The 13614-nt window shown below is 46.1% G+C and overlaps 4 protein-coding genes across 5 annotated transcripts in view; 2 read left to right on the plus strand and 2 right to left on the minus strand.

Moving 5' to 3' along the window:
- The window catches only part of EIF2B4 (eukaryotic translation initiation factor 2B subunit delta), an 89195-nt gene that overhangs the window by 66924 nt on the left and 8657 nt on the right, over positions 1-13614 (minus strand). The window lies entirely within an intron of this gene.
- Positions 329-5846, plus strand: NRBP1 (nuclear receptor binding protein 1). The gene is made up of 11 exons (XM_069072089.1): positions 329-908; positions 1096-1154; positions 1300-1398; positions 2804-2936; positions 3224-3329; positions 3859-3909; positions 4012-4147; positions 4640-4693; positions 4820-4883; positions 5133-5188; positions 5282-5846. Exons 1-11 carry the CDS (start codon positions 734-736, stop codon positions 5384-5386), a joined length of 1038 nt encoding a protein of 345 aa, XP_068928190.1. The 5' UTR covers positions 329-733; the 3' UTR covers positions 5387-5846.
- On the plus strand, positions 5951-7545 carry KRTCAP3 (keratinocyte associated protein 3). 2 transcript variants are annotated; one of them, XM_069072090.1, is made up of 7 exons: positions 5951-6085; positions 6193-6377; positions 6454-6513; positions 6626-6814; positions 6913-7047; positions 7143-7255; positions 7426-7545. In XM_069072090.1, exons 1-6 carry the CDS (start codon positions 6058-6060, stop codon positions 7248-7250), a joined length of 705 nt encoding a protein of 234 aa, XP_068928191.1. In that variant the 5' UTR covers positions 5951-6057; the 3' UTR covers positions 7251-7255; positions 7426-7545. The 2 variants fall into 2 exon arrangements, with proteins under 2 accessions (XP_068928191.1, XP_068928192.1); XM_069072091.1 differs by having other exon boundaries at positions 7429-7545.
- The window catches only part of IFT172 (intraflagellar transport 172), a 47098-nt gene continuing 41104 nt past the window's right edge, over positions 7621-13614 (minus strand). The window contains exons 36-48 of the mRNA XM_069072080.1: positions 12395-12493; positions 12090-12199; positions 11916-11979; positions 11716-11802; positions 11412-11528; positions 10459-10569; positions 10202-10321; positions 9119-9214; positions 8904-8963; positions 8709-8807; positions 8252-8405; positions 8041-8132; positions 7621-7786 (exon numbers count right to left, since the gene is read on the minus strand). Of these exons, the coding sequence (XP_068928181.1) occupies positions 7697-7786; positions 8041-8132; positions 8252-8405; positions 8709-8807; positions 8904-8963; positions 9119-9214; positions 10202-10321; positions 10459-10569; positions 11412-11528; positions 11716-11802; positions 11916-11979; positions 12090-12199; positions 12395-12493 (1299 nt within the window). The 3' untranslated portion in view covers positions 7621-7696. The remainder of the gene's footprint in view (positions 7787-8040; positions 8133-8251; positions 8406-8708; positions 8808-8903; positions 8964-9118; positions 9215-10201; positions 10322-10458; positions 10570-11411; positions 11529-11715; positions 11803-11915; positions 11980-12089; positions 12200-12394; positions 12494-13614) is intronic.

Consider the following 13614-nt stretch of genomic DNA (forward strand, 5'->3'; position numbering starts at 1 on the left):
ACCATGCTGTGCTCCCCAGCTTCTCTGTGACTTGTGGCCATTGTCTTCTGACCTGAGTGACTCCAAAAATGGGCCCAGCCCTGGTTCCTCACTCAGCCCTGTGGCAGGCAGGATCTTGGGGAATTGGGGGAGGTGCAGGGCAGAGGGATACTTTTGGGGGCCAGGGAATAAGAAAGTAGGATAGGTTAAAGGTAGGATCATTATTCAAGGCTATTAGCTCACTCCTGGACTTCAGTTTCTTTGGAATCTGTCAGCCAAGGGGGAGTAAGAAGAAAGCTATACACTTTGTCATGCGTTGGCATTTCCTGCCTTTTTTTTTTTTTTTCAGCAAAATCCCCAAGGTCCCCACCTTGACACAAAAAACCAGAATGGGCTTCCTACTCTCCCATGTTGGCAGCTTAAGCTAGAAACTACAGAACAGTGGAATGGGTGGGAGGAAGAAATCAGGGCACAACCAACACCAGATTTAGAGAACATTGAGATGGGGGATGAGATAGACATAGGCAAGTTACTATTTTAGGGAGGTGGGAGGGCCCTTGAAGGATTTTCCTTAGAAGGATTGACTACTGACCAACCCAAGGTCTCATATAGCTATGATGCCTTTGTGTCTATACTGTCAGTGGAGAAAGAACACAAAATGAGGACAAGTAGGGCTGAGAGGAGGGGATGTACCTGTGTAACAGTGTGGTCCCTATACAAAATAGTTCAGGGTGGGTAAGTGAGTGGACTGGGAATGGGATTCCTAGTGAAAGCTGGGATTTGTCTGGGTTGGAGCTGTGCATTCTTGATGACCACCAAATTGAAGATGCCTCTCCCACTCCCAGTGGCTCCTGACACCATTAACAATCATGTGAAGACTTGTCGGGAAGAACAGAAGAATCTACACTTCTTTGCCCCAGAGTATGGAGGTGAGGGATTTTATTCCCTTGTTCTTCCAGCCCCTGACTCCCTATCCCAGAAACCCTATTCTATTTGATGTACTGGTATACAAGAAGTAAGGTGTGTCAGATTTCTAGTCCTAGTCCAAATAGAGAACAAATTCAGGGCTCCTTCGGTCTATCATTTTATCCACCCTGAGCTTTGTCTCTTTCCCAGAAGTCACTAATGTGACAACAGCAGTGGACATCTACTCCTTCGGCATGTGTGCATTGGAGGTAAGGATTCTATAAGGGATGAGATGAGGGAAAATGGGAGGAGAAGATGGATGAGGATCAGGCAGTCTCCTGAGGCCTGTGGGTCATATTGTAATATGTAGGTCCTCAGGCAGCATCTTTTTTCTGTTTTGTTAAACCACCCCAGATGGCAGTGCTGGAGATTCAGGGAAATGGAGAGTCCTCCTATGTTCCACAGGAGGCCATCAGTAGTGCCATCCAGCTACTGGAGGACCCACTTCAGAGGGTGAGCAACTTCAAGATCATTAACCCTTGGTCTCTTTTCTGCCCCAATCATAGGCATAGCTTTATAGCTGGAAGAGGCCATTTCATGTGACTCCCTCATTAAAAAAAAAAAAAAAGGAAACAGATGCTGTTAGATTGACTTGCCCAAGTCCATGTAGGTAGTAGGCATCAGAGGCAGGATTTAAACCACGTTCCCTGACTCCAGAGACATTGTGTTCTTTGATAATAACTACTAATAACAGCCTTTTCACATAAGTACATTAAGGTTTGTGAAGTGCTTTACCTTTTATCTCATTTGATCCCCAAAACTTAAGAGGTAGATACTATTATTATCCCCATTTTACATATAGGGAAACTGAGGTTGAGACAGATTAGGTAATTTGTCCAGGGTCTTACACTTAGGTAAATGTCTGAGGTTAGATTAGAACTCAAGTTTTTCCTGCTCCAAGTCTAGCACTTTAGTCATTGTACCACCTTCTGTCAACTTCCTATTTCTAGGATTCCTTCCCTTAATTCTACTATTTCGTGTACCTACCCAATTGGAAATATATCACACTGTTCTGAAGTTTAATAGGAAGGGTGTGATTTGGTAGATGGAGAGGATGAACAGCAGAGATGAAGTGGAGGTGGACTAGAAAGGAGCAAACATGGAGGAAGGTGAATCATGAGGAATTCAGTAGGTGAAGATGGTATAGAAGTCAGAGATTAGGAGTATAGGGATAGACTGATGTGATATGACTTGAGACTGATAGATTAAAATGTGGATCAGATAATCAGGGATAATTTCAGTGTTGAAAGTCCATGGCATGTCAATGTCGTGTCAGAAATTTTAAAAAGAAGTTTGCCTTTTAGAGGAAGCCTATATGTGGAATAACAGTGGGATTTGATGAATGGAATTTCAGGACAGAAATATTTCAGGAGTGATGTTAATTTAAGGTCTCAAGATTGGGAAATAGGATTGGTGTCCAGGAAAACTACTGAAGAAGGCATAGGCTTTTGTTCCATAATCTATTTCTTTTCTGAACCTTTACCAAACTTACTTTCAGTTAAATACAGTAGATAGATGATCAACTATATAAACAGACCTTTGAACTGGGTGGCAAAAAGATGGAGACCTTAAGATAAGTTTTCCATAAAAGGTGAAAACCAGCTAGGTCAAGATCAAGAAAGGAACTAGGAGAGGAACATTAAATAGCAAGAACATTTCTAAGAATTTGAAAGGTGAGATTAATAGAATTTGGGAGTCAACTAAGAAGAATGAGTTTACTGAGAGATGGTAGAGGAAAGAGCTTCTGTGACTTAACTGCAAAGGGATTATAAGATAAATAAAAGTTGAGAAATCTTGGGGCTAGAAACCAGAAAAGAAGGGAGCATGAACAAAGAACCTAAATCCCTCCATTCTTCAGGAGTTCATTCAGAAATGCCTGCAACCTGAGCCTGCTCGTCGACCTACAGCCAGAGAACTACTTTTCCACCCTGCACTGTTTGAGGTGCCATCACTCAAACTGCTTGCTGCACATTGCATTGTGGGACACCAACGTAAGTTTTACTTAGGATATCCTTCCACTCTAGTGCCTCTATAGCTATGCCACTGTGACATCATTGTGAATTTCTCTTCTTCCCCCAAGGGATTATTTTGTTCCACACTACTCCTAGTCTCTACCCACAGCATTATGGGGTCCTAATATGTGACAAATACCACCTTCTTGCTCTCCCCACAAGTTTATTATCCTTATAACTTCTGGGGGGAAAAGCCTTTTGTGATGCCTTTGTTTCTTATACCTCCTATAACTTTACACTCTGACCTGCCTGTCTGTGTCCTCCAGACCTCATACCAGAAAATGCCCTAGAGGAGATCACAAAGAACATGGACACCAATGCTGTACTGGCAGAAATCCCTCCAGGACCTGGGAGGGAACTTTATCGGACCCTGTGAGTGACTATGAAGTGTTGAATGTAGTTTAGCACCAAGACATAAGATGTTGTGTAGTGCTGTGGTTACATCAGAGACAATGGAATTTCCAGTCCAATGAGACCAGAGAAGGAGAGACCTACACAAAAATATTTAACTGAAGTGAGAGAATAGAAAAAAAGACTAGGTCTGTGTAAGGCACTATGAAAGATTTGAGGAGGAAACCACTTTCACCTCAGGGTGGGCGTGAGGGAGAAAACTTCATGGAGAAAGGTAGAGGCTGGCTTGGGCCTTGATAGAACGGGCCTCAGAGGCACAGAGGATTGCAAGGAAGGAGTTCATTCCAGGTATGGGGGATAGTGGGAGTGCTTGGCAAATGGGCATTCTGTTTTATCTACAAGCTGTTTGAATGTCCATAAGCTGTCTAGTTGGGTTTATGTGTGGAGGCTAAAAAAAGGATTCTCCAAGGATCACTAAATGTTTCACAAGAGTGGTTGTATTTGAGTGTGTGAGTAATTTTGCCTTTCCCTTTTTTCCTCCTTTCTCAAGGTATTCTCAGTCACCAGCTCTGGAATTGGATAAGTTCCTTGAAGATGTAAGGTAAGGGGGGTGGAGGAATGATACAATATGTATGGGGAAGCAGGCCCCCAGCCAGTGGGGGCCCTTTGCAATCCTTGTTTAACATACTTAATCTTACTCCAGAAACGGAATCTATCCCCTAACGGCCTTTGGGCTGCCTCGGCCCCAACAGCCCCAACAAGAGGAGGTAACTTCACCTGTAGTGCCCCCATCTGTGAAGACTCCAACACCTGAGCCAGCTGAAGTAGAGACTCGAAAGGTGAGGGAAAGCCAAGAGTACATGTGTGCTATAGTCACAGAGTCATTTTTATAAGGCTCAAATGGCATTTAGGTAAAGTATTATATGAGTATCAGCTCATATCTAGAAGGTGAAGGTGATTTGTGAAATAAAAATATCTTTGAATTTTACAGGAAATTAGAAAATATCAATAGACATGTTAGAATTATAGACTTTCAATTGTGAGGTACTTCATAGCTCATCTAGTTCAACTCCAAAACCCATTTTGGACAGCTCTGTAATCATTAGAAAGTTTTTCCTTATATTCAGCTTAAATCTACCTGTTGGCAAGTAATATCCCTTCTTCCTAGGCCTGCCCTTTGAGGTTTTGACATTTTTATGTATGACAGACCTTCAAATACTAAAAGATAGATGTCCTATCTCCCCTGGAGTAAGTAGTATGTCCCAGGGGAAGGTCCCAAGAGGCTTTCATAGGTGAAGAGGTTCTTTGGAGTTTATATTCTTCCCCCTTAGGTGGTGCTGATGCAGTGCAACATTGAATCAGTAGAGGAAGGAGTCAAACACCATGTGAGTCCCAGGGGACAAAGTTGAGTGTATGTATGTGTGTGTGGAGGGAGGGGTGTGTGGGGGGGCTGGGGTAGGATTGGGGTGGGGATTGGGTTCCTTTCCCTTCCTGACTTTGTTGTATTTCAGCTGACACTCCTGCTCAAACTTGAGGACAAATTGAATCGGCATTTGAGTTGTGACTTGCTGCCCAGTGAGTATGGCTTCCTTTTCCCTCCATACCTGTCTTCTCCCCTCAGGAAATAGGGCTGTCATCTTTGCCTTTTGAAGGACTCTCAATCCTGGGTGGGAAAGGAGGCAAGATTCATTCTGGCTAAATGGGAAATAAAACATAGGCATCTTTAGTCCAATTTAACGAGGGTTGCATATTCTTCTTTGGCCTTTGTGTACATGTTTTCAGCTCATCTATAATGTCTTAACATTTTTTCTCTCCCACTTGTAGATGAAAACATCCCAGAATTGGCTGCGGAGCTAGTGCAGTTGGGCTTCATCAGTGAGGTGAGGTTTTCTTTTTCCTGGAGTCATTTTGACCTACCCTCCTACCCTCCCCACCCCTTACTTCAGACCTCATCTTGACTTCTCCCTCCTTAGGCTGACCAGAGTCGTCTGACCTCTCTGTTGGAGGAGACTTTAAGCAAGTTCAATTTTGCCAGGAACAGCACCCTCAACTCAGCTGCTGTCACCGTCTCTTCCTAGTGCTTACTCCTATGCCCCGGGCTGTTACTGTCATCAGACCTGCTGCAGCCCCTTCTGGCCCCCCTTTCCTCTCTGGGAGTCAGTATTACCCAGTGCAGCCCCTCTCCCCTTATTATTTAAGAGGGAGGTGGAAGGCTCTGGTTTTGAGCATCATCACTCCCCTTCCCTTTTTCTTCCTCTTCCCCTGCACTTTGTTTACTTGTTTTGCACAGAACTGAGCCGGGGTACTCAGCTGCTCTTTCCCCTTTTGGGGTATCAAAGTGGCTGATTTGCCTTCAGGCTTTCCGCCAGCTTCCCTGAGCCTGCCCAGCCTGTGCTGGAAAGAGGTTGAGGCAGAGGAAGCTGATTACACAATCCCGCTAGGGAGGACTGGTCTGGAGAGGTGGGAGGGTGCTGCAGTGTGGCCCCTTGGGGCTGTGTGACTCAGTTGCTGCTGTTAATAAAAGTCTACTTTTGCTAATGTCTGCGCCTGTTTCTTCGCGCCTTCTCCGATAGGGGGCGCCGTCGGGCTTCAGGGAGCAAGGGGCGTGGCTGGGGCGCAGGTAGGGGGTGGGGCTAGAATTGAGAGCGCCGGGAGGGGCTAGAATTGAGAGCGCCGGGAGGGGCGGGGCGGGGCGGGGCGAGGCTCAGGTGTACAGGAAGGCCGAGTGGCCGGCGGCGTTCCAAGCAGGATGTGCCGTGGGCGCCGCTGCCGATTCGGTAACTTTACCGGGGTGGTGTGGTGTGCTCCCTTGGCTCGTGGGCCGCCGGCTGAGCCCTCTTGTCGCCCGGGGCCCTTCTGTTGCCACCGGCTCCTTGCTTTGCAGATGCGGTCCAGGGCCCCAGCCGGCTGATGCGCGCTGGCCTCGCCTTGATCCTGGTGGGGCACGTGAACTTGTTGGTGGGAGCAGTGCTTCACGGCACCGTCCTACGGCACGTGGCGAACCCCGGCGGGGGCATCACGCCCGAGTACACCACGGCCAATGTCGTCTCCGTGGTCTCGGGCCTCCTGGTGAGCCGGCGAACTGGGCGGGGCCGGCCGGGCGGGCCGGAATACCGCGCTCATCTCCGAGCCTTTGTCTCCCCAGAGCGTGGCCGCGGGACTCGTGGCGCTGCTGGCCTCCAGGAACCTCCTCCTGGCCGCGCTGGTGAGCCTGAGCGGGAGAGGCGGGGCGGGGCTGGGGCTGCCGGGCGCCCACTCTAGCGACCGCGGCTCTGTGCGGGTGGGGGAGATGCATTAACTGTCTGCCCCGCCCCCAGCACTGGGCTTTGCTGGCCGTGTCTTTGCTGAACCTACTTTTGTCCGCTGCCTGTTCCCTGGGGCTGCTCCTGGCGTTCTCGATGACCGTGGCCAATGGAGGCCGACGCCTTCTTGCCCAGTGCTACCAGGGCCTCTCCGACCCCTTGGCACACGCTGACGACTGCCCTTTTGACCCCACCCGAATCTACGTAAGCATCTTCTAACGTCTGAATCCATCCCTTGCGTCCTTTCCCCAATGCCCAACTCAGAACGCTTCTCTGGCCGTTGCCTGTCTTCTGCCCTCTAGGAGACCGCTCTGGCCCTCTGGCTTCCGTCTGTGCTCATGGCTGCAGCCGAAGCTACTTTGTCTGGGTACTGTTGTGGGGCTGCACTAGCCCTTCGGGGGTTCCAGCCCTGTGGGGAGGAAGGACTGCTGCAACAGGTAAGAGAAAATAGGGCAGGCAGGGGCGTTTCTGAACTCAGGAGCTGATTCAAAACTTGGGCCTAGGCCAAGGCCCTAACCCTACTCTTTTATAGCTTCAGGAACTAGGAGAGCCTGAATTCCCCAAAGGGAAAAGGCAGGAAAGTGAACAGCTTTTGGAGCAAAGCCAAGAAATCAAGACAGCGAAGAAAGTCTGGGTTTAGGACAGGTAAGTCATGAAAAAATGAACTGGGGGGGGGGGGGGGGGGCAAGGTAGAGAGTTATACATGTATCCCCAAGCGTCACTCTAGGCTGTTCTTGTTTTTTCTACATCCCATTCGGTTTTTGATTTCTCACCCTGCCACTCCTTTACCAACATTAGTTTCCCCCTTTCTCCAGCAGTTCCTGTGATTGGAGCTAACAAGCCCTGGGTGAAAATTTTGTTTCCTTCCTAAAACCACAGAAAAACTAAACCCAGATTGTGATGTAAATAATTGTAATAAAAGGATCTGCTTTCCACTTGGTCTTAATTAATGATTTGTCTTTGGCTGTGTAAGGATGATCCTAGGTCAAAGAAACAGTGATTCAGAGTGATCCAGATTATTCTCAGAACTTTAATGTAGGAGAACACAGCAACACAGGGCCTTAGTGCTTTCTCCATTGCTGCTGGTCACTGAAAGGAGAAACTGGTGCTGGGTAACCCTCCACACCACTGGCTAATGAACTTAAGGACATCTTGGCATACTGGGCTGTGGGAGGTCTGTGGGAATAAGTAAAGGAAAACTTGGTAAGGAGAATGTCCCAGGATTCCTGGTAGAGGGGAAGGGATTTGGCAAAAAGTGATCCTCTATCTAACCCCTGACATGCTGAGTGATTTATTGCATTCTTATCACCATCCCTCAATGCCCCCATCTTGTTTACTATATCTAGACCACCCAACCAGACTTTTTGATATATCATTCTTAAACTTTTGTTCTCCCCACCCTCATCCACATCTCTAGTCTCTCCCACAACCTTGATGGCCATAAGAAACTTATTCCAGTTGTCCTTGTTGGCTGCTTTCCCTGGTCGCTTAAATTCAATCTTGTTCCTCAGGATTGGGTACCCTGGGGTGGGAGGAGAAGAGCAGTTGGTTTTTTACTACCCGTTTTCTATACCCATCAGAAACAAGAGCACAGTGGAGATGCCTCTCCTGCCCTTCTCCCATACAAAGGTGGTTTTGTACCTGTAATAAGGCAGGGCAATGCCCGGACGCCAGTACTTGCTGCCACCAGGGAAGCCTCATAGGCACCTCGTTCATCTCGAGGTAGAACCTGCTCTAGCCGCTGGTCCATTGAGACTGTGAGCACCCAATCCCGAACTTCTTCCCTTTGGGCCTCCTGGAAAGAATAAGACTTCACATAGGTAGGGCATGGTAGGCAGAACTGAACTCAGATTACATAATGTCACACAGCAGGCTATCTTCTGGTTACAAATCAAGGGTCTCTGCACAATTTTCCCTTTCTTCTGATCACACTTCCTCTTAAGGAAATTCAGGAAACTCCCACAGCAAAGTTCCTATTTCCCCTATGCTTTCTGTTCTCTCCTGGCATGGGGAAATATGAATGAAAATGTTAACATTTACCTGCTCATAAAGGAGGTAACACCTGACCAGTCAGGCTTTTCTAAGCCCGAGCCCTTACCGGCACATGTTGCTTTGCTGGTAGTGGCACCTCAAAGGGAATGTCTGTATCCTGGAAATCTGAGTGGTCAAGGGCATCTAGAGTGCCTTCCTCTATTGCCTAGAGGAATCACGGAAGAAAGTGGTAAGATTAACCCAATACGGTGAGTTCTTTGTGCAGTTACCCACTCTCCTGAGTACAGCTACCTCGACTTACATCTGTCAGATCCAAGAAGCGGTTCAAGAAGATGAATGCCATGTTCTCCCAGCCTACTGCCTAGGTGGAAAGTAAAGAAAAGGATAATTTAGCAAGCAGCTTGTGGTTACTAGGAGCTTTTACCCCTTGGTTCTTCTATTCACCCCATGTCCCCTTCTTACTCTACACTTCTGGGTTCCTGGTACTTTGGCCACATCACTCATTTTATCACTCACCTTGGCGGCTGTGCCTGCCTCATAGAAAGCTTTGTCTGCAGGGATTAGTTGAGTGTGTCGTAAGAGGGACACAGACAGCCGGGCAGCAACCGTCTCCTATGAATTATGATTTAAAAGGCACTGAATTAAACCAAGGATGAAGGTCTATACCAGGGAGGCTGCAGTCTCAGAGAGATGAGTGACACAGAAAACACAACTCTATACAAATATTTAATAATATTTAACCTCTCTGGATCAGTTTTTTCATTTCCACAATGAACAGGGTTGGAGAAGATCCTTCTAAATTAACCATTCTAAATTAACATTCTGTGATCTCTAAGGTCCTTTTCAGTTTTACGAGCCTGTGATTCTAAGTACATAAAGACAGTGTGTTGACAAATATTATGTTGTGAGATGAAGAATGAGAGATCATAGGAATTACATACTTAGGTATAACATAGCTAAGGAAAGCATCAAAGAGACCATTACAAGAATAGGAGAGCTGGGCAGTGGGTAGAGACGTTGGGGATATATTAAAACAGTCTTCAAATGGCTTGAAGGGTTGTCAGGTAGAAAGAGGGACAAGACTTAATCTGGGCAAATAGAGAACAGAATTAGTACCAATAGATGCCTATCTGGCAGATTAAAACCTAATTACAAACTTTGTAAAACTTTAAAAGAGGCAGCACTATGAGGTAGAACGAGACCTAGCTTTGCACTGGGTAGATCTCAATTCTAACCTAGGTGTGCACACTAACTAGCTGTGGGTTCACAGGTGTACATGACTTTTGGGAGACTCGGTACCCTCAGCTCCCTAACTATATGGTTGTTTTGAAGGGTAGTATTCTGCAAACATTAAAATGCTATTAATCTGATTTACCATTTAATCACTAACAATTAAAGCTGTCCAAAATTGGAATTGTGTGCCTCAGGAAGTAGTGGGTTCCCCATAGCTACCCTGGCTGCCAAGCAATTATGCTTCCTGTCTGAATCTAAGAAGATGCTATAAACATGAGCTTGAAACCTGCTTGCATTCTGATGAAGCCTTGAACATGACTTCTTCAAAGGAGCATTATGGCCCTCCACCATCTCCCTCCATCTTACCAGCTGCTTGATGCTTTGGGCTGCAGAACGAGTAGCATAGTAATGAGCAATCAGAAGCATTGTCTCAAATTCTTCATGGGCTGCTGAGTTTGCTTCACTGGATTTCACTAGGTTTTCACACTAGGGAGAGGAGGAAAATAAGTGAGATCCCAGCCTAGTTTGGAGGCCAAAGGAGTAAGAAGGGATGAATGATATGAACACTGAGAACAGGATGGAGAGTAGTTCTGTAACGTAAAGGAAGGCCCTGGCTCCCTCACCAAGTTAAAGAGGACATCCCGAAGGTCAGCCCAGCTGTGATAGGCCTCAGCACTGTTGGTTCCAGGGGAGCTCACCATGTCTGTGAAGATCCTTTTGTAAATGTTGAAGTTCTGGAGATTGAGGTGGGAAAGAAAGAAAGGAATCTTAGTAAAAAAGTAAGAGACTGGAATTGGAGAAGAGATTTATTATTTGGGAGGGGGAACTAAATAAGAGAAACTGAAGTTGTATGTATGTATAGGGGGAGAATTAATAGGTTTTTCAGGGGCAAAGGAATATGGAAGAGGGAAAATAATGTTAATAATAGAATGATGAATACTTAGGAACTCATGTTTTATAACATTTCATGGCTTACAAAGCACTTGCCTCACAACCTAATGCAAGTATTATTATCCCCTTTCACAATTAAGAAACCAAAGTTGAGAGGCTAAATCATTTGTCCAGGGTCACATCAGCTAGTATAAGCTGGGCCTGAAACTCGGGTTTGCTGACTCCAAATCCTTTCTCTCAAACAGATGTGGGTTAGTCTCTGCATAGCCATAAGCTTCTGCAGCACAGATGTGCTGACTCTAGTGAACTGAGACAAGACAAAGGAGAAGAGGGAGTGGGGATGATACTTATTTCTTTGGGGAGAAGTTATTAAGACTTTGGGGATTTTCCAGTAGCAAGATTAGCCTCTGAAAGAATGTTCCTGATGCATCAGCAAAGACTTGAGTTTAAAGGATTCCCCAAAATATGGGTGTATTTCAGCAAAAGATCCATTGCTAAAGGAAGTACCATTTCTTCTAGGACATGGTAGACTCTAGGCACGTGTAGGACACTCAGGTGAAAGGAGGGTCTGAGAGGAGAGGCTGGGTTATCCATGGGTTAATCATCATCCCCTCTGCTGTGAGTGGGAAAGGTCTATAGGAAGAAAGAGGGTTTCTGTACAGCTTCTCCCAGGAAGAGGCAGTACCTGTGGGTTGGCAGGTGCTCCGTGCTGCACATAGAGGGCTAGTGCCTGGGCACAGCCACCCTCTCGGATCAGGTGGGTCGAATACAATGCCACATACTTGTGCAGGATCTTGTAGTTCTGCTCAGAGAGGAAGATGGTGGAGAGAAGTTTGAGACCAGAAAGATTTGGAAGGAAGAACATGGATGTATTTAGGGGAAACAAGGCAAGTGTGGATTAGCTTTAAACACTGAAGATTTACAGGCAAACAGGGAATTAGAGGAAGGTAGAAGCAAAGGGCTAGAGATGGGGTGATGGGAACACTTACTTGTTTGGTGGCTGTGTCAATGCACTTATCCCATTGACCCTGCTCCACGTACAAGTCCAGAGCAGCCACAACATCCACACCTACAAGCTATTGGCAAATTGCAGATAAATATTTCCATGGGATATAAGAGGAGCTTTCTCTGGCTCCTCCCTGAATTCTGTCTCCTACCCCACTAACTTAGGCATTTCCTGGCAACTCACTGAGTCCACTTTTCCCTGGTTCTTCAGAAACTCTTTATATTGCTGGTCCACATAGTCCTCATACCTAAGGAGACATGTGTTTCAGTTAACCTCTTGATTGCTGAAAGTCATACCCTGTTTCATTCTCACCCTTAAAAAAGTGAGAGGTTTCTAAGAGTGGGGTTTTGCATTTACCGGGGATCTAATTCCTTGGCCACTCGTTTGGCCTTGTTCCATTCTTCACCTTCCATGAAAGCGTCAATTGCTTCCTTAACTAGGTCTAGGTTCAAGTAGAGCTCTGCAGCCTACAAAGTTAAAAATTACACATTAGAGATTATCTGTCATCTCTCCAGTAATACACCCTTTTTTCCCAGAGTCCTATCACTAGCCCATCATAAGTATTTTCTTGAGCTCAGGTATCTCCACCTCTGCTCTGCTCTTAATCCAATGCAACTTCCTTTCTTTGTACTCCCCTCTCTGTTCCCTAGCACCCTGCTCACCGCACTGTGCTTCCCAATTCCGATCAACTGGGGTCCTACAGCCCGAACAACTTCTAGACTACGTTGTGGGGGTAGGAACTTGATGGAGAGTTCAGCTGCCTGGAAAGGAAAATGAAAGAGGGAAGCAGATAAGAAAGGCAGACTCTGGTACAGCTCCAATCGTGTTTATTTCATAGAACATAAATGGACTGATTCTAGGCCCTAAGTCACAAGTTCCTCTGATGCTCTCCCTTCCACGATGCTCTTTAAAGCCTACCCACTGGTTTGTAATAATGATCCAATGAACCACCTATTTCTCTAAACTCATTCCAACTTTCTTTACTCGTTAAGAATTTTCCACTCTGGACCTCCAACCATCAGTCAACAAACTCCAGGGATACAAGAAAGGCAAACATCCTTGTCCTCAAGGAGTTCATCTTCTAATGGGGGAAACAACATGCAATAACTATGTAGGTAACAAGATATGGGAGGACTGGGAAAGGCCTCTTACAGAGATGGGATCATGATCTGAGTCTTGATGGCCAACAGGAGGTGGAAGTGAAGTAGGAAAGCATTTCAGGTGTGGAGACAGTCAAAAGGCAAGGAGCTGGGAATGGAGGGGAAGAACTGCAACAAGATGTGTATTTCTGGATTGTAGAGTATGTGGAAGAGAGGAGGGGGAAAGACTAGAACGGGAGGAGGGAGCCAATTGTGAAGGGCTTTACAAGTCAAGCAGAGGTTTTGTATTTGATTCTGAAGGTAACGGAGCCACTGGGGTTTACTGAAGTGGGGAGATGTGACATGGTCAGACCCCTGCCATCAGGGACCAAGGAAGTATATTCCAAAACACTTTTGATAGTTTGGGGCTGTGGAATGGAGAAGACAAACTAAATAACAGATGTTCATGCTTTCATACACAAACATTTGTGTATTTGAATGTTTGTGTTTGTTCATAATTCTTTAGTTTATGATAAACTAATTTTAAGTGAAAGTTTGGACTAGATGATCTTCAGTAACTTCAAGGCCTCTATCAATCCAATCCATTCTTCTTCATCCCTTCATATGCCACAGCTGCACCCCTAACTGCTCCTTCACTTCTAGGCAATCTAATTAAATCACTGCTAAATGAAAATGACCAATCAAGGAGCATTTACTTGGTACAGGCACTCTGCTTGCTGCTGGGTATGCAAAGACAGACCCTCCCACATTGCCCCCCTCTTCTAGTTATTAACATACTTGTC

This window comes from Petaurus breviceps, unplaced genomic scaffold (genome assembly GCF_028583685.1).
Source record: "Petaurus breviceps papuanus isolate PSGF00001 unplaced genomic scaffold, PetGlider_PUasm1.0 90845, whole genome shotgun sequence".
NCBI classification, from domain to species: domain Eukaryota; kingdom Metazoa; phylum Chordata; class Mammalia; order Diprotodontia; family Petauridae; genus Petaurus; species Petaurus breviceps.

Bases quoted from the DNA above. Each gene is read 5' to 3' on its own strand.
- NRBP1 (XM_069072089.1), top strand. From the start codon at position 734: ATGGGATTCCTAGTGAAAGCTGGGATTTGTCTGGGTTGGAGCTGTGCA. The intron at 1,399-2,803 runs GTGAGCAACTTC...TCCATTCTTCAG, and splicing joins TGGAGGACCCACTTCAGAGG to GAGTTCATTCAGAAATGCCT. The intron at 2,937-3,223 runs GTAAGTTTTACT...TGTGTCCTCCAG, and splicing joins TTGCATTGTGGGACACCAAC to ACCTCATACCAGAAAATGCC.
- KRTCAP3 (XM_069072090.1), top strand. From the start codon at position 6,058: ATGTGCCGTGGGCGCCGCTGCCGATTCG. The intron at 6,378-6,453 runs GTGAGCCGGCGA...TTGTCTCCCCAG, and splicing joins CCGTGGTCTCGGGCCTCCTG to AGCGTGGCCGCGGGACTCGT. The intron at 6,514-6,625 runs GTGAGCCTGAGC...CCCCGCCCCCAG, and splicing joins ACCTCCTCCTGGCCGCGCTG to CACTGGGCTTTGCTGGCCGT.